Source organism: Orbicella franksi, chromosome 13, assembly GCF_964199315.1.
Source record: "Orbicella franksi chromosome 13, jaOrbFran1.1, whole genome shotgun sequence".
Classification (NCBI taxonomy): domain Eukaryota; kingdom Metazoa; phylum Cnidaria; class Anthozoa; order Scleractinia; family Merulinidae; genus Orbicella; species Orbicella franksi.
This window is the reverse complement of record NC_138157.1, coordinates 17233451-17259777: the sequence shown is the minus strand read 5'-3', so window position 1 is coordinate 17259777 and position 26327 is coordinate 17233451. Positions and strand designations below refer to the sequence as shown.

At 38.6% G+C, this 26327-nt stretch overlaps 3 protein-coding genes across 4 annotated transcripts in view; 2 read left to right on the top strand and 1 right to left on the bottom strand.

Moving 5' to 3' along the window:
• Positions 1 to 26327, top strand: part of LOC145466423 (rotatin-like) — a 193396-nt gene that overhangs the window by 56705 nt on the left and 110364 nt on the right. The gene's annotated exons all lie outside the window — the stretch shown is intronic.
• LOC145466466 (uncharacterized) lies at positions 25 to 16183 on the top strand. Its single transcript, XM_081450187.1, has 13 exons — positions 25 to 180; positions 552 to 597; positions 3538 to 3718; positions 4747 to 4802; positions 5556 to 5678; positions 6339 to 6409; positions 8341 to 8390; positions 9448 to 9511; positions 12059 to 12151; positions 12468 to 12521; positions 12630 to 12691; positions 14883 to 14977; positions 15670 to 16183. The coding sequence occupies exons 1-13, from the start codon at positions 88 to 90 to the stop codon at positions 15762 to 15764; spliced, it is 1083 nt and encodes a 360-aa protein (XP_081306313.1). The 5' UTR covers positions 25 to 87; the 3' UTR covers positions 15765 to 16183.
• On the bottom strand, positions 16325 to 25763 carry LOC145466521 (sperm microtubule inner protein 8-like). Of its 2 annotated transcripts, none has more exons than XM_081450245.1 (8): positions 25052 to 25763; positions 22627 to 22688; positions 22432 to 22490; positions 21245 to 21318; positions 18278 to 18396; positions 17948 to 18012; positions 17511 to 17543; positions 16325 to 16929 (listed from the first exon to the last, which is right to left on the bottom strand). In XM_081450245.1, exons 1-8 carry the CDS (start codon positions 25299 to 25301, stop codon positions 16905 to 16907), a joined length of 687 nt encoding a protein of 228 aa, XP_081306371.1. In that variant the 5' UTR covers positions 25302 to 25763; the 3' UTR covers positions 16325 to 16904. The 2 variants fall into 2 exon arrangements, with proteins under 2 accessions (XP_081306371.1, XP_081306372.1); XM_081450246.1 differs by lacking the exon at positions 25052 to 25763 and adding an exon at positions 22760 to 25044.

Here is a 26327-nt window from a genome sequence, read left to right as displayed (position 1 = left end):
GGGCCCACAAACGCGGGCTGTTCCTTCAGATTTCTCCTCTCGTCTCTCGTCGACATCTGAAGGCTTGTGCGGAAGGTTTTGCTGAAAATGGTTCTCATTTCGACTGTTCTGCTCTTACTCGCTGGACTTTGCTTATGTCAAGCAAATGTAATTCAACTTACGAATGACAATTTTGACTCGGTAAGTTTTTATTAGCGACCTTTTAGTCAAAGAGATTCCTCGCTAATTAGCGATGCACTCTAACAGCGGTGTCAGACTATGATTGGACAAAGCAATGGGAGCTTGAAAGCAGCATTGAAGTGACTGGGATTTTCGCTCACTACTGTCAGTAAAGATCAGTTTATCGTTACAGTTTAGTTACTTAACATTTTTGTTCATGTTTAACTGAATGGTTATTCAAACTCAGCTGCCCAAATAATTAAGCGTAATTTAGCTCTACTAGCCCTTGACACGTGTTTTTGTACTATCGTACTGTGCAGGTTTGTTAAGTTCTATTAAGGTTCATTTCGAACAATTTAACGTAAACTTTACTCTCCTATTTCTCTTCCTAGGTTATAAATGGCGATAAATTTGCTTTTGTGGAATTCTATGCGCCTTGTGAGTACATAAACGAGGTTAATTAAGTGAAATGGTCATGAAACCCAACTGCATGCCGACAAAGTTCGTTGTTGTACATGTAATGTTTTTGTTCTCTTCTTTGGCTTTGAACAAAACACACCGATATACTTCCCAACTCATACGTTTTCCGATTGTGTCATGGGTCAAAACTCACTCACTCCCTAGGGGGAACAAAACTTCCCCTAGGGAAACAACAACTTGAACTTTCGACTCGCATGTCATTAGGTCTTGCTCCTTGAAACCGTGGCAAATTTGTGAGCCAGCCTGCAGTGAGGGTCTTGGGGAAACAAAACTCACTGTTTCCTTAGGGGCCAGTCATTTAAAAGTGCTTATTTAGTTATTTACTACTGACTGAAGAACTAACCAATGGAAATGTTTCAGAACTTTTATAAGTAATTCATGCATAGCGTAACTGAGTGCAAAACAACAGATTGCACATAGTGGTGGACCTTCCAACATAACTCTTTTTAAAATTTGTTTGCTCCTTTGATGTTTGCCAGGCTAATCATAACCATTCTTCTCTTTAATTTAACTATTTTTAATTGCAAACAATAATTAGCCAAAATAAAGATTTACCTTTTCTGCTGATAAACATGAAAGACATGCAGCCTGTGTGAAAATGTTGAGTGCCATCATGCAATTTAAGCCACCTTCCTTGGAAATAGTCCAAGTTGTTGTGGTATACCTAACCCTTGGATGTGTTTTTCTTGAAACACAAAACTCCATTTTTCCTTATCTCTTATCTCTCCTAGTTGATGGTAAGATTTTTTAACCTCCCCCTTCTGTCTGGGTTTCAAGGACTGATAGACCTCTCCCACCCAGATGACCAACTCCTTCTTGGTTATGAAACCCAACTGCATGGCAACAAAGTTTATTTTATGCTTCTTGGTGTCTTTGACACCAAGAAGCATAAAATGTGTAGTTCCAGAAAATATCCATACCCACCCCAAGGAAGGTTAACAGAAATTCCAAGGGGAGGGGGTTTCAAAAGCCCACCTTTTTAAAGGAAAGTATGGCACTAAAATGGGGTTTCCAGAGGGGTGGAGGAGGGGGTTCAAGCTAAAAAAACCTTCGGTGGGAGGGGTATGGATATTTTTGGAACTCCAATAGAACAGTGCCTGACAAACCTATAGTCTTTATTGTATTCCTTGTTCTTTTGTCCTTTTGTTCTATTGTTTGACATCAACTGTGTCTTCTACACCAAGTAAGAGCCCAACAACCCTAACCATCCCAAATGGATTGCGATTAATTTTTAAATGGAAACCCCAGATTTGATGTACAGCTTATGAAGAACATCTAAGAGTGTATTCAGAAGATCACTTTTTGTAATTTTTTAGTATCTGCTCATTAATGCACTAAATAAAAAAAACAAAATGAAATGAAATAATCATAAAAAAATAAATAACAATAAATAAACATAGGCACGCAAGGCGTGAAAGAGTTATTTTTTTGTGTGAAGTGTTGGAGATAGAAGCATTCATGGTACAGTAATGATCTGGTTAATTTGACACGTTTTTTTGGTTGCGATGTTACATCGGTCATGGTAAGATAGCTAAATAGTAAGCCATAAAATGTTTGAGTGAACAAACTACAGTAATCTGACACGTCTCCTGATTAATGTAGATACCATCTTATTTTCTAACAGGCAATTTGATTCGTTCTTTGATACAACCCGCACTGTGATTGGTGTGACACGCGCACATGCATAACTCCCTCACCCACCGATCACATAACCCTACCAACCCCCAAGAGGAATTTTTGCTCAAAAATACTCAAGTTAATTTAGAGACTTTTTCGCATTTTACACGAGTCGTAAGTTTACCTTTTTACACAACACAACTTTACCGAAAATAGAAAGAAAGAGAAAAAAACCTCTGACTCGTTGAAAGTCTGATTTAATTAAATTGCACTTTAACTTGGTGCCACGCAGTCTCAAAGAACATTTGAACAGTTTTCATACTTTTTACCTTTAAAAATATCGTACTGAAATGAATGTCATCAAATAAAACTATTTAACTGCTACTGCAGAGACGTAAAAACCGTCCAGAAATGAAAGCTTCTTTTTTGTTTAATATCCTAGAAACAATAGCCGATAACTTGTCAGCTCCAATTGAATTTACTCCCATATAAAAAACAAAAGTGTTAAGTTACCATTTGTTACTAAAGATAGCAAACATCTCGTGGGAACGAGTGGTGACGATTCGTCCGCTCTAATTGAATTTACTCCCTTGTGAAAAACAAGAGTGTCAAATTACACTTTGTAACTTAAAAACAAAAATATCTCGTTATATTTGCATGCAACAAGAACAAAACAATCGTTACCCGCACTCACTATTGTGAACGTTAGAACTGTCTCGTCGCCTCTAAAACATGTCCTAAGAACTAGACGCGACGATTTGTGACCTCTAATTGAATTTACTCCTTGTGAAAAACAAAAGTATCAAGTTACCTTTGTAACTAAAAATAAAAATATCTCGTTGCATTTGCATACTACTAACTCACGAACTGTTTCAAACCTCAAGGCTCATCTCGTTCATTTAACTAACATCTTCAGCCTAATCCACAGAAAATTTCGAAGTAAACCCAATATGTGAATACTTCCTCCTCTTTTATAGAAGAATGAATATGACCGTTCTGAACTCTATCGGGATCAAATCTTCTCACATACCATTTACCTTTACAACAAGAAATTTGATTGGCTGTTTATAGTAGATCCAATCTGATTGGTGTGACATACATACATCTCTCACTCACTCACTCACTCACTCACTCACTCACTCACTCACTCACCCATTGACCCGTCCATAACATACCCGACGCGCCGACTATGAGGTATTTTTTTGTAAAAAAAAATAACTCAAAAATCATTATAATAAAATTATATATATGTATTATGTGTGCTGAATTTCATTCTTATAGGGTGTGGTCACTGCAAGGCTCTTGCACCAACATATGAAAAATTAGGATCAGTATTTGCTAAAGCTGATGTAGTCATTGCCAAGGTTGATGCTGATGCAGAAAAAACTCTTGGCTCCAGATTTGGAGTCAGTGGTTTCCCAACTCTCAAGTACTTTCCAAAAGGAAGCACGTCTGCTGAAGAGTAAGCAACTTGCTGGATCATTTTTTTTTAACCCTTTCACGAGGACAATAGTAGTGTTAGTAGTAATATAAGTATTGTGTAATAGAGTTTTAAAAACATCACCCGACCTTTATTTCTAACTTTTTAAAGCTCCATGCAATCACCCGTTATGCCTTATGAGGAAACAGTCATGAATGATGTAGTAAAGGATTCTTGTAATGGCTGCTCTATATACAATTCTCTTTCTTACACTACATGTACATGTATTTCTCACGTTGAGAACCGGTATCTTCAACTGTTAAGTCAATTTTGTGGTCAAGCACTTTTATCATGAGCTCCTGGCTTGGGGGAATGGGCAGCCACTCTCATAGGTATAACAATTAGTATGGGTTATAAAATGGTAGTGAAACTCTAATAATTTTCTGAACCTTTAGGGGAAGAAAATTATTTGAATTTTGACAAATGTGCTCCCATCACCCCTTATGCCTTATCAGGAAACAGTCATGAATGAAGTAGTAAAGGATTCTTGTAATAGCGGCTACATACACAATTCTCTTTCTTACACTACATGTACATGTATTTCTCACGTTGAGAACCGGTATCTTCAACTGTTAAGTCGATTTTTTGGTCGAGCACTTTTATCGTGAGCTCCTGGCTCACGAGAATGGGCAGCCACTCTCATATAGGTAATAAAAATTAGTGTGGGTAATCCAACAGTAGTAAAATTCTTATAATTTTCTGAACCTTTGCGGGAGGAAAATCATTTGAATTTTGACAAATGTGCGTTAAACTATTTCCTAATTTCACAAGTGTACCATTTGATTACCTTTTATTATCTTGGGCGACAAGTTATGCTAACCTTAACATGGCAATTCTGTAATTCCGGTTGTGAAAGTATAAATTATTGCTGAAATTTGAAGGAGTAATTTGTCACCCATGATGTTAAGTACTATAATTACTATTACTATTTTCTCCTCTATTCTAAGATGCCATAAAATCATAACCACAATATTTATACATGTATATTTTCTTTTGTATTTATCAAAAAGGTACTCAGGTGGAAGGGACATTAAAGATCTAATGTCATTTATTGAGAGCAAATCTGGTAAGTGAGCCTGGGTATTTCCTGGTAATTACAACATGAAATTCCTTTTAATTAATAATACACATGAATTCGTCACTGACCCAGCCAAAAATAATTGTTCCTTGAAGTCAGAGTTGTCGCTAAGTGCCAGCTGTGGGCAAAATTTGCCAGCTGAAAAAGAGGTGATCACCGGCTGGACTCTGGCAGGCGCTCACTCGGTATAGGACAGTGAATGGTTTTTAGGTTAGGCACCTACAATCATTCGATATCATCGACCCATCTAAATGAAAAGTTTAGAATACTGTAAATTCCTTACTACCTTGAGTATCAGTGCCACTATAATAACGCATAATGAAATTGAAATAAAATCTTGTTTTGAGCATTTGTTTAGCATGTCCTCTTTCCGTGTACTGTATACGTCCGCCATCTTGTAAGCACAAAGCTTGGTAGCCCCGCATTCAAGGCGTTGCAAAAGATTGGGGATGAAAATTTTGTTCTAAGTCTCTCTCAAAAAATAAAGACCGGCTTGATGAAAATCTTAGCCGGGAGACTATTTCCTTAACTACAACCCTGTGAAGTGTGTTGAGGTTTCTCCAGCCTTGTCTGGTTATCTCACAGAACAAAGCTTATTTGATTCTCTCACAGGCTGCAGTTGTTTCTCTGACTACATTAGTATCCTCCATCGAGAGACTTGTAAAATTTGGGAATCCTGTATGTTTTGAAGACTATCACCCCATTCATCATTTCCTAATTTCATTTTCTTCCCATTCTCAGGTGCCCGAGGTAACAAGGCAGTCTTAGTGACCAAGACAGATGTTGTAGATTTGGATTCTTCAAATTTTGATTCAGTAGTCTTGGACAAGACAAAGGACGTGTTGGTCGAGTTCTACGCCCCATGTAAGAATACGCAGTATCTACTCTTCTTAATTCTTCCTTTTGTGATAATATGACTTCCAAGGGTAATAAAGATGTCACTCCAAGATAATGATCACATCACTCTGGAGGTGCTTTCTCTTTGCCCCCAAAATTAATCAGACAATCAATTATAATTGCTTTATACAGCTCAGCTATGTGATTTTGAATAAAATTGATTGCAGTTATCTACTAGCCCTGGACTGTTGAACAGGGCTTTTTTGTGGGCTGTGCAGTATTGCTGGGGGTAATGGGTCGGAGAGATGAATGATGTGAACAATGAAAATGCAGGAATAGGATGCAGGAATAGGTCTGGATGAGACTGGGTAAATTGATCGACTGTGAGCCAGGGATGATCTTCAAATTTGCCCACCTGGTTTGACTGTCCAGAGGAAAGTTTTTCTTACTAAAAAGTTAAGTTCAAGTAGTTCTGTTCAAGCGCAAAAACCAGTTGTCTTCCTGCTGAAAATGTTAATGAAACCCCTGGTTACCACCACATTCTCAGGCCTACATGTATAACTTTTGTCGAACAATAAACATTGATATCTTTCAGATTTAGACTGTTGTGTATTCATCTTGTTTGTCTCTCAGCCTGTGCTTTCTTTCATTGCATAGATTGTTCTAAAAGTCTTTTTTTTTTTTTAGGGTGTGGCCACTGTAAAAATCTTGCCCCTGTTTACGAGAAAGTGGGGATGGCATTCAAGAATGAACCAAATGTAAGTTTGTAGCAACAGAACAAAATGTGCTATTAATAGCTACAGAGTATATTATGTCCAACTTTGAATGACTGATATGTAGACAAAGTCTGTTTGCAAGGAACTGTTTTAGTTCCCAATACACACGAGAAATGAAAACTATTTTGTGTTTCAATCTGTAAAATTATAAATACACAGGTGGAAGTTTGGTAGTATGCAAAATATAGTGGGCAAACAGGTCACAAGCAAATGTTCCCACAGCTTTTTTGAATTCTCCCAAACTGCAAGGGCCGATTAGTTACACGAAGTTTAGACATTGTTTATGAAAGTCATCGTCTAAGCCATGTTTACATGTTAACCAGAGTACTGATTATTTAAACTTTGTTTTTCCATAACAATGTTTAGACAGTGTCTAAACACCAACTAAGGAACAATAGTAAGTTAGACCTGATCAAAGGTAGGTTTAAACGCTGTTTAATGGTATTTTCATCGTCAGCCATTTTGAAATGGAGGGACCTCTGCGCTATAGACAGAACTAAGAAACTATGCCAATCAATGTAATATACATGTTCGAACAATTTGGCACTCTAGGGATAAATTTAACCCATTAGAGGAATACAACCACAAAGACTTTTGATTGCGTTTTCGCTTTAGAAAGGACTCGGTACATCAGTGACCTCGTAAAACTTTTGGACAAAGATCTTTAGCATGAAACAAAGAGAGGTGTGCCGCTTACACCAATGAAGATCCTATTGGACATGAACTTTCCAGAGGGTTATTGGCAATTCTAAAAAACAGTTTTTAGAAGCGATTAAAAATTACTGTACTTCTGACTATCCTCCTGTTTCGTGACTTTTTCCACTGGCTTCAAGGTTTGGCTCCACCTCACATGTAATAACTTCCGTGTCGTCTTTGTCCCACCTTAAATCAAGTTCTTACCCTGCATCATCATCAAATTGCTGCTCTAGAGGATTAACTGAGACTGGGATTACATCCGCTACTAATTTGCTTACTTCACTTGGGGAGGCAGGAGCTTTTCCTCCACCAGTTATTCTTGCTTCATGATGATGTAAGTCATGCTCTTTTTTTGAATGCAGTTTCAGCCACCTCCAGCATCAGTTGAAGTTGACTGAGGTCACGTTTGATACTGTTAGGATTTTGGGAGTTAAATTTAGTTAGCATGTCCTTCCATGCCTTTGCCTTTTTTGCCGACACGGTTTTACTGTCGTAGTTTTTGCTTTCCACTTCTGGAAAGTCTCTACCTAATTCAGCCAATTAAAGTTTTTCTTGTTCACTGACATTTGTTGTGGGGCTTGTTTTAGAAGCCATGTTTAAGAGCCATAACCAAAATCTGGAAATTTGCATACGAAATAATTCCGCAGACAATGCATTTCCTTGTAAGACGTGGTTTAGCCATTGACTCTAGAAAACATGGTTCAGTCGCGTTTCAATAATGAATTTTAAGCATCGTTTAGCCGTTGTTTATCGAGACAATGTCTAAACAGCGGCTCAGCCCTTAAAAAATGATTAACTTAGACTTCGTTTAAATAATCGGCCCCAAGTGTTTCTATAACTTGATAGAAACACAGAGAAATGTTTTCTATTTTCAAGTAGAAATTTACTAGTTTTCTATCACAAATGCCATTCTCTGATTGGCTATGCAAACTCACTATCTATTTTGCTGGAGTAAGTGACTAGCTTTTTTGTGATTTCGAAGGGTCTATGAACAGAATTGTTGTTTATGTTTTGAACGACTATAGTAGATTTATACTAATTAAAAACAATTATTTGGTGTCACATTCTGTGCCTGATAGCTGACAAGGAGATGATAGAAATCTTGAACTTGTTATCTAATTGATAAAAAGAAAAATGCATACTAAGGGGCATATAGTTATAGGAGATAAGTAGCAGTAATTGAATGGGTGTGATTGAAAAGATTCTTCTTTTTCCAGTGTGTTGTGGCCAGAGTAGATGCTGATGGGGAAAGAGATCTAGGAGAAAAGTAAGTGATGTTGTAGAAGTATAAGCGATTTAAGCTCAAATGGCTCGTAGCTCTCAGCACTTACATGTAACTCTTACTTGTTTCTAGTTTCTGGTAGCAGCAGTTTCTAGTTTCTGGTAGCAGCAGATTCTAGTTTCTCGTAGCAGTTTCTGGAAGCAGTGAGGAGTGTTGTTATTCCCCCTGATGGGATGCTAGTCCATCACAGGTGACCCCCCAGCATTCTATCAGGTTGTCCCAACACTTCATTAGTACTCATCAATATACTCCTGCAGTGTTTCAGCCAGAAAATTTTACTTGAGGGCCAAAGTGGCTTGGAGATCTTTTTTAGGGGCCAATAATAGTAAGTGCTTTTTGAAGGGTTTCTACTCAACAAAGTTTCTTTTCAATCAAATGCTAGTACGAAGGATCCATGCATTAAAAGAGAACAATCCTTAGGCCAACATGACGTAGTCAATGATCAAGGATTTGCAATGCATTATAGGGCGATTTCAAACCTGGTCAGCCATTTAGTAGTTTTTCAATATGAGAGAATCAATACAGCGAAGCAAAAGGATGGATTGACTTCTTTTCTTATGTTGAATGTTTTAGAAACAAAGATTTTTCAATATGATTTTCTAGAAGGACATAATGTGTGACAAAATAACCGTTATTGATCGTCAACACAGGGAAATGTAGTCGCCAGTATGCCATATTATGGTGACTAAACCAGAAGTTTTGGTCGCCAAGGATCAAATGCTTGTTACATTGACGACTGTATTGATCACAATTTCGAGCCCTGGGATGGCTTTTAAAATATTATGCCTGTGTTAAGCCTGCAGTCTTGTAAAAGGAAAGGGCCAAATTGGCCCTTTTTTTTTCATTTTTCTAGGGGCCATCTCTGATTGTAACGCGGGATTCCCACAATGGTGCACTCTGGCAAAAACACTGCTCCTGGGTGGAGAGATGCACTGAGAGTTGTGTGTCGCACACTATCATTATGCCACCTCATAATAGGGTTTCCACATTGTCACTTAATTCTAGTTATTGTTGAATGTTTTACCTGTTTTGTTATTTTCAGATATGGTGTCAGTGGCTTCCCTACCATTAAATTTTTCCCCAAAGACAACAAAGATGGAGAAGAGGTAAATATGTTTTATTTGAAGAGCTCAGTAACGATATTTTGCATTATTTTGGCCATTACCTCAGTTTAAAGATGATTTATCAGTCTGTGCGGCACAGTCTCAGCACCCTAATGTTTATAAACATTATAAGTCTCACTCACACCACATACCTTATCTTTGAGGCCTTTCAAATTCTTTTTCCAACAGCTTCATTGATTTTTACAGCTGCAAAGTTGTTTCACTAAGTGACATGAGAAAGAATGAAGCATAAAGCTTCAACCACTTCACATACATAATGACGGTTGTTTTGAAAACTTTGAATTTACTTCTTGTAAGTAGTTGCAAAATGTTTACATTTTGTGAAACAAAACAAAAAACGCAAACAAACTCTCAAGAGTGCGCAGTACGGACTGGAAATCATCTTTTAAGTGCTACTATGATCAGTAAGTAAGTAAGTAAGACTTTATTTTACGAGGGTAACATTTGACAGTAATGAAACTGATAACCTAATGGCCCTCAAAAATAAAATTTGAAAAAGAAAGGAATAGTAACAATCGTAACAGTGATCAAATGAAGAAGCTAGTCATAAAAGGGAATAAGTGACGATTTTGGTTGCTTTTCTTTTTTCTTGCTCCAAATTAGCTGAATTTTTGCCTGTGGTCTTCAATGTAATAGAAAAACGTGGTTCTGTATTTTTGTCGCTGGTTTTTGCTTTGTTTTCGAGTTAAAACGTAGGTAAAAAACTTGGCTTTTCCTAGCCATGTCTTTAGGAGTTTATTTGTTGAACAGCAAACAGGCAGACTGTTTATAGTGTATGAAGTCAAAACCAAATCCCACAGCATATAGAGCGGAAATCTGGGAACGGATTGTTTACACCGGTTATTGTGACGTGAACACAACACGTGAATCGATCAAGTGTCAAACGAAATGCCATCAAACAAAAAAGAGATGTGCCACATTAGAGCTCTGTCAACTAATATCTTAAGCATTGTTTTAAAGTACCTTGTATGCCTACCTGGTGGTTGAGAGGCATCATAAAGCCTCGATAAACCTGTAAGTCATCAGCACGTTTTAAAGAATCAAAATGTGTTCTGAAACTTCGAAGGCAGCTGATATACCGTAATCGTGTTATCAGCATTCAAAGTCAGGTCGAGCCAGGTAGCAAAGTCCAAGAGCAGTTCTTGCCCAAGAAAAATACCCTCTGGTGAGCTGTGGCCCATTTGCCAACGTTGCTAGCGTCAAAGTTTGGAAAGCGAGAACTGGTTTTACACTTATAAAATTTGTATTGTATAGACCGCCATGTTTTCCTGCGCATGAGGTGTAAAGACCCTTCCCGGCATGCATTGCGATTACGTTCTGCGGACGTTTCTCGAACTGGTAACTAGATTTAAACATAATAATGGCCAGCAAGTGGTGATCGATTGTAACAGATCTGTGATCCAGTTTGCGTTGATTTTATTTCAAATTGGCATGATTTGTGGTGTTTTGAGCTTCTGGGATCAGGGGACATGCAGATGTATGGAGACCCATACGTTGCGCAGAAGGGTTAATCTGTTAATCTGTCAGCCCTATTTATAGAGCGTTTTCACGTGGAGTCATCAAATTCTTAAATCCAAAACTAAACAGCCACCAAAGTTGTTATCCTCATCAGGCAAAAGAGGTACCAGCGCATTTTGAACTTGGAAGTTATGGTGATGCGTGACATAAAGCTACGATCGCGTTTGTCGAAAACTATGTTTTATCTGGTGATTTTTTAGCCATTGAAGACGTTGCCGTATTTGGAAAAGTGCTTATTGAAATGTTTATTTGTTTCATTTTATTTTTATTTACACCTTTTTTTGACCTGAAATCAACATTTTTGAGCTTATACGTTGCGTGAAATTACCATTTTCAGGAGCCCATCATGGGCTCCTACCATTTTGCTGTTTTCTAAGTGAAACCAACGTCCTTGCCATCACGAGTTAACGTCAAATCAACATTTTAACCTATTTAGACTTGAAATCAACATCATTGAGCTTATGCGCTGCGTAAAATGGACATTTTGCTGGTTTCTAAGTGAAACCAACATCCTTGCCGTCACGCGTTAACGTGAAATCAACATTTAAACCTTTTTTGACCTAAAATCAACATTTTTGAGCTTATACGTTGCGTGGAATTGACATTTTGCTGGTTTCTAAGAGAAATCAACCTCCTTGCCGTCACGCGTTAATGTCAAATCAACATTTTAACCTATTTAGACCTGAAATGTACAATGGGGGCTCACTTCGAGCACAAAACATCTGCGTGGTGTACCTTCTGATCTTTGCCACCACTCTCTGGGTATTCATTTGATTCTTGAGAAGAAATGGCAAAATTAGTCACCAACTCCAACAATATAGGCCATTTATCTCAAAACTTTGTGACAACTCTGACTATTTAGCCCTTTAAATTCCAGGGGTGAATAAACTGTAATCACAGTTAATTACTTTACCCAGTCATATTATATTATGGAGGTACAATGACCTGACCAATCATAGCATATGAAATTCCTTCATGTTATGCTTTATAAAACTGTCCTTTTTATTATAGTACAGTGGAGGTCGCAGTGAGCAAGACTTTATAGACTTTTTAAATGAAAAGTGCAAAACTAACAGAGTTTCTGGAGGAGGAATTAGTGCAGAGGTAATGTTTGCCATTATCCAATAACTGTCTCCTTCATGCCATTAGCCTCACAGAGACAATTCTCCAAGAGAGAGCAGTAGTTAACTTTAACATGTTGGTGGTCAAATCACACAGAGAAAAGCACCCAGTAAGCCAGCTGTTTAGCTCCCTGCATACATTTTAGATAAATATTTGGGTGGAGGTTCTCAAGACATTTTTCCTTAATACATCATTCCTGCCCTGAGTTTGATAGCATGACATTGTTAGCTATGTTTTAACTTATTCCGTGGTAAAGGTTGTATTTTGAAAAAATCTTGTCGTTTCTGTTTATGTTTAGGCTGGTAGGATCGACAAGTTTGATGAGTTTGCCAAAGATTTCATGGCTAATACGGTAAGTGGCAGCAAATCATACTGTAGTAGAATCTTATATGCACACTAACTTTAATGTTCATTTTGCAGTTACCACTGATAACTGTTTGTTTCTGTTTGCTTTTTCAAGGACAAGCGTGATGCAATCTTAAAAGAAGCCATGTCCCTCATTGATGCCCAAGAAGATCCAAAGTAAGCAAATGCAAGCCTTTAGTAGCTCTTTGAAATCAAATTGTCATATAAGCTCTTAACGACTTGCCCCACAGGAATCAGTGAGTTTTGTGGCCCGAAACAAAACTCACTATTTCCTGCAGGGCTAGTCATTAAGTGTTTTGTTATACCTCCCAACTCAAAAATAGAAAAAAAAAACTGCGAAATAATCATTTGCTTTATGCCGGCTGGCACACAAATTTGCTGTGGTTTCAAGGAGCACGACACGATCACATGCAAAAGTCAAAAGTTCAAGTTGTTGTTCCCTAGGGAGTTAGTGAGTTTTGACCTACAACACATGACACTTTCTCCTCCAGTTTGAAAATGTATTTGAGTTGGAGGTATAACAACACTGTATGATATTCTCTGAATTATGCAAAATAAAATGGTGGTTGTTGTTGTTGTTGTTGTTTCATGACTGAACTTACTCTTGAGTTCATAGTTAGTAGTATCCTTGTCTTATCTCCTATTTGGGGTGCTGTTAGGATACTGGAGGATGCCCCACTACCACAGCGCCCTTCCATACCATCTTCTGCCAGTATCCAACATCCTTAGCCTAAACCTAAGAGGTAGATTTCTCTTTGTTTACCCTAGGGGCATGGCTCATAACTCCAATCTTCAGGCCATCTCCCCAGACTGGACTATAATCCTAAGAAAAAAAAAATGACTGGCCATATAGTTAGGACTGAAGGCTATATTTTTTTGAAGTATGAACTTTAGTTCCAACTGTTCAACTGTCAGCCTTTCTTTGTTATTATTTGGTAATCTTCAATTTGCTGATCAGATCCACTAGGATCCTGTACCTTTAGCCAAGCGTTAAAGCATAGCTCCTGGGCCTGGTTGTTCAAAGCTCGATTAAGTCAACCCAGGATAAGCAAGAATGTTGATTTGAGTTTTGTAACTTTGCATTGAAATTTTCTGTATATTGTTTAGACTTCTGTTTTGAGTTTGAATAATCTCAAACTACACAAAACAAAAGCAGTGAAAAGTATTTGTGTACAAGAAAAATTAATACTTTGGTTAACGTTTAATCTTGGGTTAACTTTAACCAGCTTCCGAACAACTATTTACATCAAGTTAACCTGACATGAGCCTGCGGTTCAACCGAAAACCAGCCCTTGGTCAGCAGTCAACTTTAAAAAAAACCTCTCCTCTAAACTTGAGCCCACGATATGGTCACATGATACGAGTCAGCAGATACCTTGTTTTGACAGATGTCAATTGACCATAACATGGATGTCCCATATCAAAGAAGTACGCTATAAACCAAGGCTGCGTATCTCTGTCACCCCATTAGCTGGAGTGTGCCCACCATCTTGCGCAACTCCTCCATCGCCGTCATACGTATACGCTCATGAGCAATACCGCTAGCCATGATAACCATGAGAAAATCAATTCTTGGGTTTCCTTTACTTTCCTATATGGGTATGGTGCTCTGCTTGGCAACCCTTTGGGCCGCCGGAGCTCCACTATAAATTTACCAAGTTCATATAATCCTAAGGCTAAGTTGATGGGGCTAGGTCAGAGTATTTTTGGTAATGCTGTTTGTGTTTGTTAACTAGGAACTCTAAACTTCACAATGGCAGGGCAAGAGTATTTTATTGGGGAAATCACCACCCCATAACAAACGAGGATGATTTCCATGCATATTAAATTACACTTTCTTGTACAAATTGATATAAACGTGAAAAAACTTGCGCATAATTTTGCAAGTTTGCCCATACATGTATGCCATCTGTTTTAATCTTCCCCAATTTTGCCTATCCATGCCCCTTTTTGGCTTTTGGGCATTACTCTATCCAGTTCTTCTACTGCAGGCTTAAACCATTTTTGTGAGTTTTCAGTTGATTCCATGACCAGTCAGTTCAAGCTGAAATAGAACCTCTGATGCCTGTATCTGCCATTCAGTACACTAACTAAGGACACTAAACCTAAGATAGTGTGTAATTGTATATTAATTGTGCATCTGGGTTTGTCACTAAGGTCTTGTTTTACTCTGACTCTCTCTGATCTCTTGACAAAGAAAAATACTCCTGACTTTTAGTTTCAAATCAATAAAACAATAATAATACTACTGTGCGTAAGATAATCATGATCTTGCCATTGATATTGTCTTTTTAATTTCAAATGACATATGATTTGTTTCTTACACATATACTGTACATTTTTCCAGGGTTGCAACTTATTACACCAAGGTCATGGAGAGGGTACAGACTAGAGGAGATGCATTTGTCACTACTGAAATTGATCGCTTGGAACGCCTCCTTGGTAAGATTGCATTTTCACACAACACAATGTACAACTTATCACATGTTTGTCGGACCTACCAATGGAATTAATGTACCATACCAAAATTATCTGAATTTCTAGACAGGTTAGGTTAGTTAAATATACAGTAGCTAAGGGAGATTAATTAAATCTTTCAAAGAACCTGTTGTGTTGCATCTACACACAAATGAAACAAATTATAACTTATAATAATATTATTGCAAAGCACCATTTTAATAGTAATGGTGTTTCTATAGCCAGTCCACTTATTGTCCATATTTTTAAGAAAAATTAAAAGAAATGTAAAAGGACTGTTTGAAAAGGTCAGTTTAATAGTGTTTTTTTTTGTTTTGTTTTGTTTTTTTTTTAATAATTCAGTGGAATTACTAGACCTTATCGTTACTTAGAATAGTTTTGCATAGTCTTGCTGCTGGCAGTGCAAGGCTCTTTCTTGTTATGTTTTCACTGAAGGCTCTTTGCTGAGAAGGTATCTAACTTTGATAATTGAGCAAATCCCTGATCTAGCATGACCCTGCACCTTTGAGAGCTTTGTATGCTGCTGACAGGTTTTTTGGCTCAGGGTTTGTGACCAACCATCCTAAATTGTACCAGATTAAACAACAGCTGCTGTTTTAAGCAGTAGCGCCATTCTTCATTATTGACCGTTTTGCAATTTCCACGTTTTGGTCTAGGTGGTGCCATCAGTGACACTAAGAGGGATGAATTCAGTGTGCGTCACAACATCTTGAAACAATTCAAGACTGATGCAGCCAAAGAAGAGTTGTAGAACCCTTAACAATTTAAGTGGTGTGACAGCCATGTGTGACGATTTGAGCACCTCATTCTTTAGTTTGTTTTGCCTTTTTTTTTTTAATAATTACTTCCCAACATATCTTTTCTTCTACAAAAAAAGCCTCATTGTTACAAACGTTCTTAGTGTTTCTCTATCCCAGTGGTGCTTACAAGACTAAGATTATTGCCATTTTGCTGCCAAGACTATCTATTTCAGTGAGGAAAACCCAGAAGACTACAGTCATTGAGAGAACGGAAGTAGTGTTCTAGCAAGATGATCCACAGCAAAGTTATAGTTATGTATCATCACTCTGATTTATCCTGTGTGACACCATAGGCCAACTGGGCTGCATTCTTCAGCACTTTTTAGGAAAAATAAATTCACAGAGACTTCAGGTGGTTTTGAATGACTGTTCACTAACTACCCTAACACATAATCCCTTCAAACGTAATTTCAGTTTATTCATTTTGCCTGTGAGAGGGGTATTTAATTCAGCAATAGCCTTATGCGTGATGGCATCAGACAAGCACATTTCACCACCAAGCCTCACTTTAAAATTCGAATTGCAACTTTTATTTTATCTTGGACAAAATTCCCAAAGCAGCAAAGATGAAAAGGATACCCTCATGAAAACATGCAACACAAAGGCGCCGGACATTTGAAAGAATTTCTCGTAAATGGGGCTTCTCAGTAAATTTTGAGCATGTGATGTAATCATGTGCAAGACTTATTGAAATATAGCAGTTTTTATGGCCTCATGTGCAGACAATGTTTGGGCTTGTAGGTTTTTATAAGCTATTATCAACACTACCATGGTAGTTGTGATACTATCTTTTTTATTTACAAACATTGCCATCTTTTTAGTGATCTATCAATATACATGTGTATACACATCTATCACCATTTACAATTTTGCTTGTTTTACTTTCCCAAAATATTGTATTTGTATCGAAAATTTTCCATGTCTGTGACGATTGAAACTGCACAGCACTTTCATTTGTATGGCAGAAGTTCCACTCTGGTGCTGAATTAGTATTTGTAAGGTGAAAGGGAAACTACTGGAGATTTTTAAGAGCAGTGGGTGGACCAGCTGTTGAGAAAAGCTTAAAGAGCTGTTTATACCACATAAAGGCTTCACCGCCAGTGCATTGCTGCAACGCTGCAGAAAACAAAACAATAGAGTCAACCAATTGAAATGCAGCTTAGATACTTTGATTGCCTGTGAACAGGCTCTCTGGTTGAGGATAGGGTGAGGAGAAACTGGGAAGAAAGAGTAGAAATTAGTGTAGAGAAGAAAGAGTAGGGGAGAGAGAGGGGGGGAAGATGTCCCAATCCCAACCACATTTCTCACCCAGTTCCTTCTCGGTCCTTCCAGTTCCAGAGGGAGCCTGTTGGCAGGCTAATACTTTGACCAAGTTCACAGCATTTTAAATTGAGTACAAAATTGTCTTGAGTCAATCATATTCTTGGTAATGAGTGAGAAGGAGAAGGGGGAACATAATTTACATAAAATCGTATAATACTGCGGGTTCAGACACCATGTATGTATTTGTCAAACAAGAGAAACAAAGGTGCAACTCTAAAGGTTCATTAGTTACATTTTTTGCTACTATGAATTCATGAAAATTGTTGTTATTAGCAGATTACCTGATATTTAAATAATAGGGGTGGAGAAATGAGAAATTTAAGCTAATGTGTTGCAGAAAGAGTCTCTCCCTATTACCTTCTACAAAATCTTACCTGGCTCTTGGATGTGCGTCGCGATAACGACTACTGTAGAACAAAAAGGGAAAACAAAGACATGAAATTGAATCAGCATTTGTGCCATGAATGTTTCTACTAATAATTTTGTTAACATTATACCGGCCTGAAAGGCTAATTTAATCAACTCCTTATCAGTAATACTTCTTGTTTAGCTTCACTATTGATGGTTTTGCATTGAATGCAAGAGTTTAAAATACAGAGCAGTTAGGTTGGTAGAACTACTGATAGATATCTACCACCATCTCAGTGGTTTAATATGCTAGTTGGAAACCAAGAATTCTACGAAGTAGCATTCATGTGAAAACCTTGCTCTTCCACAACCAACAGGGTGAAACATGACAACATTGCACAGCATAACTATTAACTGATGAACCCCACCCAAGAAACCTGTCACGTGACTTTGTGTAACTTACTAGATTGTTGCAGGAACAGGACGTTGCCCTCTCAGATCTATATAAGGTTCTTGCCTCAGGGAGTACTGTAAAGAGAAAGAGAGATCTAAGACCTGTTGTTCTTTACATGACGTCACTTACTATATAGAACAGTATTTCTGCTATTCAACAAACTGTAAAAGCAGAAACCCAAATGAGGGATTTGTCTATTGTCAAGCAATCTCACCGTAAGAAGAAAAGTTGTTAAGAATGTCTGTGTCGGAAGCTTTAAATCAAAGTTTGCTTCTGATAACCTGCAGTTTACATTGATATGCAATGCTTTTTTCAAAGAAATGTGATTAATTCACTCACCCTCCATGAACCAGTCTCTCTCGGTGACAGATACCTTGTAGCATACCCATTAAACTTGATTTGGTCAGCTGAATACTTAAGGTACGGTTCAGGCATAAACGTGTACGGCTCTGACGGTTCTCGAGAAACAATGGTTTAGCCAGTGATTAATGTTAGACTTAGTGCAACGTGTTTGTTTACGGTTAACAGAGAAAACAAGGAGAAGGGGGTATGGCTCTCTCTTTTTAGCCTCTAGGAAGGGGTGTGGTGCTTTCTTTTTAGCCCCTGGGAAGGGGTATAGTTCTTTCTTTTTAGCCCCTAGGAAGGTGTATGGCTCTTTCTTTTAAACCCCTTGGAAGGGGTATGGCTTTTTTGTTAGCCCCTAGGAAAGGAGTATGGCTCTTTCTTTATAACCCCTAGGAAGGGGTATGGCTCTTTCTTTATAACCCCTAGGAAGGGGTGTGGCTCTTTCTTTTTAGTCCTTAGGAAAGGGTATGCCTCTTTCTATATAGCCCCTTAGGAAGGGGTATGGCAGTTTCTTTTTAGCCCTTGGGAAAGGGTGTGGGAGGGGGTCAGAGATTTGTGCTTCTCACATTTCTCTTAGTTTCAGTAATATTAAGTAATTAATTAGTTAATTACTCATTTGGTTCTGTCTGTTTCTCCCGTATCCTGTTTTCCAAGAAATTCCGCTACCTGTTTTTATTTTGCCTCCTGGAGCCCTCTCGAGGGTCTGTACGGGTTAAAACTGTTAGCTAAGTATTGGCAGGAGCCATAATCGGGAACGGAGACCGTAAGCCCGCGCCATTTCAAGTATTGGGGTTGTCCCCATGATATGGGACAATAATTCTATTTTTAGAACAAATTGCGCCATCACCTGCGGCACACGCGCGTACATGCTGCGAGGATTTTTGCGGATGTCGCGCAGGGGAAATGGCGTCCGAAATTCCCGAAAATTTTCATGTTTTTGGCCCACAACTCAACGCGTTTACGTCTGTGGGAATTTTGTTTAAGTATTTTCGTCGTAAGCTGCTCCAGTTTGAGTGAAGTAAGACAGTGTCGAATTTAGGTATGTTCCGCTGTAAGCTTATATATATCGCTGACCAAGTTGTGTTCCGACGGATGCTTCTTTTACATGAGCTGTACATTACTCCACTTTAAATTTCACAAATGTTGAAGATTAACAGCTTTTCCATTACACAGCAAAAAACTAGCTGGATATATTTAGATATAGCAGAGCTTCAGGACTTCATAGTTTCCTAGCTCCTCTTGCCACACGCTTGCGAGGAATTTGTCAGTCTATCGCGACCGAAAAGTAAAACAAAATAATTGCTAGTTTGAGTTTCGCTTGAATTGTAAGCAACGCTTGATGTTTCATCAAGGCCTTAATAACTTTACGTCCGTAGATACTGCTCAGTTTTATTCGTGTAAAAATCAAGTAAATTCTCTGTTGTCGATGAATGAGAGCGCCCGCCGATGCGTGTTTTGTACAGTCAGTAAACATGACAAATTGCACCGAAGTTCCGCCGCACTTTCGTGTGAAAGCGTACATCGAACTCAAACAATAGCTCTATAGTTTTTAAATATGTTTAAGATTGATAAATGTTTGAGAACATATTAAAAGCTAAGCTGAAAATATGTGAATAAAGCAGAAATAATCAGCAAAGTTACGATGACGCTTTCTTTAATCAACTTCGAATAACGATTTCGATTTTGTTGATCGAGTTATCAAAACTCCTGTCTATTTTCATTTTCGCAGTGTAAAACTTCACTATGCTTATGTTGAAGAAACACACATGATGTTAGTAGCCTTTTTTGCGTTCGTGAAATTTGTTGCAGCATCTCAGCACAAAAGATAACGAAAGGAATCTTTGTCAAGATTTGTTGACAATTGAAAACACCGACTCGGACTTGAAAGTGCACGAGCTGCACTATGCAAATGAGCTAATTGTACGCGTCAGACTTTCCTTTCAAAACTTTTGCAAACTCACCAAACAAGCAGAAACAATAAGCAACCATGAAAACAGTTTTTGGTTATGATTAACCATTGTCTGAGAAACTCACAAATTAACTCAATACCAGAGTAGAGAGTTTTCTTGCTATATTCTTAAGTCAGAACAAACGCAAAAACATACGCGTAAGCTTACAACTAGCGTGAGCAGATCTTATTATTCATTCCCAGCGCGAGATTGAAGTCTTGTTTTCGACCCTGAAAAACCCACATTTTCCGTTAGTTCAGAGCATAAAACTACATATAAGCGCCCTGGTTCGTATTCCCTGCCTTATTCCCTGCCATCGCTGAGAAAAATACGCAAGAGAATCTCTCAACTCTCACCATTTGATCACGCAACGTGACAACATCCACGCGAGAGCCCCTGACATGTGCGTGAATCCGCGCGGATATATGACGTCAGGATGGCGCAATTTGTTCTAAAAATAGAAAAATTGTCCCATATCATAGGTGCGCGCAAATCCCGAGACTTACGGTCTCCGTCCCCGATTATGGCTCCTGGTATTGGTCAACGTTGCAACTATCAGCCGAAAAATGATGCGCTTTTTGACTGGTAGCTGAGATCAGAGATCTACAAAATTTACGTATGGCTGAAAAGTGGACTGAAATGTTCCCTGGTAGCGGAGAAATTGCCGAACATTTTATTTGGAATTGAGATTCAAGCAGCGCCATACAGGCCCTCCTTCCCGAATTCTTCAGTTTCGCGCTCACGCCTCACTTCACTCGCCGAATTTTTTTCCGTCCTCGCCGGGAGCCTGTTCTCAGGGTAGCCCTCGTTTCTCACTGTCTGTCCCCTTCACCCCAATAAGGTTACTACTTTCTTGCGCTTTCCCTGTCCAGATGGCGTATCGTTCTTCCTCAGTAGTTGCTGCGCCAGACATTAACGCGAGCCAAATTTCCTCGAGTTCTTTTAATTTTCGCTAGTAGTTCTGGACTGGTTTCATTGAAAGGTTGTGTGGTGACACTAAAACTAAACTTACCATTTGGAGGAAGAGGGGAGGGTTGCTTCTGAGACTGTGACGTCATAGATCGCTTTAAAAATTCCGCCATTCCACTGTGGATAGACATCGAGAGAAAGGTTTTAAGTAATTAATATTTTTTTTCCTTCACAGCAAAGACACGAGAAGAGTTCAGAATTTAAAACTCTTATTAATTAGAATACAGAAAAAGCAACTATTTTTTTCGTTCAATTTACATGCCGTCGATAGAAAAAGTGAACCTTTTCAAACAACTACGATCTTGGTCAGAATAAAATAAGAAATAAAACCACCCTCCCCCCTCCCCACTCCCTATTTAATACACCATCTCATATCCAACACGCGCTAGCGTGGAATAATTGTTAATTATAACTTCAAGTTGATAAACTTCGGTGTCCTTTCACGGAACGTTTTGTTTGGTTTGTTTGTTGTTGTTGATGTTGCTTTTTTTCGTGTTCTCGATGAAATAAAGTGAGATCACTTCTAAGCTATGAGCCAATCGTAACTAAAAAAACTCGACGACATCGCAATTTTCAATGAATTGCCTCCTACCTTTTTGAAAAGTCAAAGAAACTCGCTGTAAAGTGAAAATAAAAAACAGAGAAAATATTTTCAAACGAGAGTATCGCCGTTTTATTGTACGAAGCAGTTTAATCGAAAACTTGCCCGCTATGTTGTTCGTCTGAGAGCCGATCTATATACACCCTGTAGTTTGGATCAGTTTGGTTTGATTTGTAAAGTGCCGCATACTGTCTTTGTACTAATCTGGTAAGCTACGTGTTTTGTTCTGGGAGATCAAGCATTATGCGCAATTTTTACTGTCAACAGAACCACCGGTAATTGTAAACAAACTTGTTAAACCTTCAAAGCGTTTCGCGAAAAGATGAGAATGAAAGAAGACACTGCCATTTATTTAAAATATGAACACGTCGAGCTTCTTGTTGGAAATTTTTGTAAGCACTCTGATTACTTGCAAAGGTTGCCGCGCGCCTTGCACAATAGCCAACAAAACTTTTGCAAGGATATCATAATTAATGATTTTACTTTCGCTGCGATGCCAACCACAAGTAGACGGTTTTACTTCAAAATTGTCTTCCTTGCACTGCAAAATGACCTAAAATGCGCGCTCCGCGCAATCTCCGTGCGCAAGCCTGATTGTTAGCCCCGGCGCCAGAAATTTATAGGCTTACCCAGATTCGATGGGTTGGTAGGACGTGGACTGGAGTTGTCTCCCCGTTTCTGTTATTCGCTGAAAAGAAAGCAAACATTCACTTATTAAGATTTAACCAGATTTAATAAAGTTCTTAATTAAACTACAACACTGGAACAGCTTATTAGAATACTCTGCAGTTTTATACCGAGGAATATCCGTGATATCGACTTACCGTGCCTGACAACGGTTTATCAGCTGGTCGGAACAACGTGATAGTGCTGCTTCTAAAATCGTCTGAAAAAAAAAAAAGAATGATTAATCTTTTTCTCGACAAAGAAGCTTGTCTGCCATGTCTGTCAGAGTACCCTTTGTTAATGGCGTTGTGGTACGCGAGTGTTCTTCAGGTAATTTATGCCCTGCCGTATCCATGTCCATTCGCCGGAATGTTGGTAGCATCGGGTGATAAAGCCCTTCTTTTACCGAAGCCAGCATGTTAGATCGGTCCCTGAAGCGTGGGTGCAATCTCGTTTGAATCGCGGTCGACATGGAGTTTCAAAACGCGTACAGCGCGAAAACTCGGTGTCAAGAAATTCGCCAAATTACCAAAGATTGGTGATCGTGGAGTTTATAAATAAAGAAGCTTTCCCTTTTGTTCGCAGCCGACCTCGGGCCGGCTTGTGTTGACTGTACCCACTTCACACAAGGTGAAACTTTATTTAATGGCTTATTGATTTAGACCAATCAGTGACGCGCATGGCTTTTGCGACGTAATCCGTCTGTGACATATAATTCGGAGCTTTTGTTAATCAGAGTCTATTAGCGGTCAATTTTCACCGCATATCGAATTAACGTAGCAAAGAATTCACTTCAAAGACTTCAGCGTGTTGTTAAAAAAAAGAAGCGCACATGAAGTTGTCACGTACTTTGCTGTTTGAAGCTTACAGCATGTTATATAAGTTTTAATACTTTTTGGAGAAAGCAACATCCCAAAGTTAATTATCAATCTCGAGGGAATCGTACTTTAAAGTGACCACATGCCGAGTTAATTAGCTGTTGTGTGAAAACACTGCGTTATTGGGCAACAAAAGTCGCTTACCAAAGCAAATTTTCGTCAAGGTATCAAACTTTTGGGGTTTAGTTTGCTGTGGCGAGCTTCAGTATGGTTAAAAACAATTCACCTTTGTTGGTCTTAATTCTTCCTTCGTAGGGTAGTAGGCAAAGCGCAAATTTGTTTCGGCTTTAGTTATCTTTCTGCGAAGATATTCAACGTTTAGATTCAATTTAAATGCAGCTTTTTGTATTGTAAGCTGGTATTGTACTCGTCTTGTTGAAAACTCTTAAGTGCCTTTTGGTGTTGAACGAGTGACTCTGGCAAATTTAGGTATCCCGAGAATAGATACATATACTTATCTATCATCAAAATACTTAAGTTTCTTCATAAGAATTCAAGCGAATGAAAGGCCACCAATTTTGCATGCAATAAAAATGCTTAAAGTTATTGTATTGTCTGGTCATCCGGAAGAGGTCAAGAATGTCAATCTCAATTCTCCAAGTAAAGGATTATTCATGCGAGAAATCATGCTACGAAGCTAACTTAACTGGGCTCTGTTGTGAAGCTGCAGGTCTGACAAGCAAACAGCTTGCAATTAGTAGCTTTAGACTAGTTTTCGATAATGGGAATTTGAAAAAAAAAAGCGTTTGTTGCCCTAAAGCAAAAATGCGTGTAAATGATATTTATGATGACAAAATTCGTCCCTTTAGTCGAGCAGCCGTTGCCAAAAGTAACAATAGGCGGAATGCTAAAGCAATAAAGCAAAGCCCCGGCTAAACGATTAAAAGAATTATTGAATCGTTCATCGTGTTGATAAACATGTCTGATCGTTTCGTCGCCCCTCCAAGTTCAAATATTTTCATACACGATTTTGCGCGTACAACAATGTTTGAACTTTTAGCCGATTTGTCGTTTATCCGAGTAAATCGCGCGCGACGACAATGCCGCAAAATGAGCTCCGCGCGCGCGCGTTGTTGCTATGGACTTTTGTGTTGTCATTTTCCGTCATGTGGAGATCTGGGTTTTAAAATCAGAGACAAAATTCTGAGCTGAGCGAGTTTATAATTTCGATAAATTCAAGACTGTTTGATCATGATAAGCTATAATAAAAACGTGAGGGCATCATGAGGAACTTTCATGTCTGATTCCAAAGCTACTTGAATTTCCACCAAGTGAATAGACTCTATACACAACCTAAACAATTACCGTATTCAAGGCTATGTATCTTAGAAGTTCCAAATAATATTATTTACTTTGGTTTGTTATTTCTGATAGGGAACCAAACAGTTGTTAAACTGTGGCAGTGCTAATTAAGCATGTTATAGATGCTTGGCGTGTTTTTGGTTGTGTTAGGACAAAAGATAGGTTCCCAGGTTTTATATCAAAGTTGAAAGTAAATCCTAACGGCTTATGGACAGAAATACGTGTAGGCGTTTTATCAAGTTCGTATGAAGGTAGAAAAATTCAGGAGTGAAAAATTATCAGAAATATTCCGTTAACTGGCAACACTTAATTTTAACTTAACGCTATCAAGTTATACTGTGCTAATACGTCTAATCGATTTGATATCTCAACTGCAAAGGTAATAACTATTTTCCATATTCACCAGCTGATCTCGAGGTAGAGTTCCTGCAATGTTCAATCGGCATTTTACACAGTGCGTTGTCGCGATCCATCTTACGATAAGTCGGCGGCTTCGGATGAATCATGCCTTCCTTCACTGCAGCCAGCATCCGCCGCGGAGGCGAGTAGCCGTAGTCTGTGCCGTGCGGTCTGACAGCGTCGTGTTGACTAAACCTGATCCCTTGGCGATCGTAATAGCGACTGCTCAACGCGAGTTGAAGATGACGCGACATTTTACGGCCTTAACTCTCGTCTTTTCGATCGCCTGCTTCACTAGAACCGTGTCCAGGTTATTAACAATGTAACTAAATGCGTTTGTATGAACCACTTTTGTTTTTTGTTCAATGAGATATCATACCGCGTGACTACGAGGAGAACTGGCACTAGTGAACTAGCGAAAAAACGTTGATAGCTAGGAACTTTTGTCAAACCTCGTTATAAGTAATCCTTATTTATCGTCACAATTTTTCTACATAAAACAATTTTGCTTACATCTAATGATCGAAGGGACATAAAGTCTAGTATTTTTAGCATTGACCATTGTAACTTATGCAATTGAGATCTTCGATATCTTTTGGACTGCATCAAAACAAAGATTCAATTAAATACTATCTTGGGCAAATAATGAAAACTGGCCATGGGGACGAATAATATCTCGCTTGTGTAGTCAGTGTTGTCAGCTCGATTTTACCATTATCACCCTAATGTTGAAATGGTAGGAGTAACAAGTATAATTACTTAGTTGTCAAGGAAACAAAGCACTCTATCATGGATACACTACAAATGTGCGAGCTAAAAGAAGTTGTCAGCCACTCATAATCACCTTTGCTACATGGCGTCGAATGGCGAGAGTGCTCATCCGTTAGCTTCCTCAGTACTTCATCCATATCCATTCGTCTTAAAGTTGGAAGACACGGATTATACAAAACTTCCTTCACCGCCGTAAGCCTGCGCTTGGGACCCAGAATCAAAGAAGTACTCGGTTTTTGTGAAGGCATCCCTAGCCCTTCCCTTGTGTATACATCCAATGTCTTTCGCCCCACCGTACAAGGTTGAGCCCAGAGCGTGTGATATGTTGTAGCCATTGCGTTGAAGGAGTTTTCTTGGCGTGACAGCGGCAGCAAATGCGACTGCTTGTGTTGCTTTGCAAGCTGAAATGAGCTCGAAAGAGAGCTTAACAGCTGTGTTTAAACACTTGTTAATAATATATGAGAGTACGTCGGTTGTTTTCCTTAAACAGTTTCTCAAGCCAATAGCAA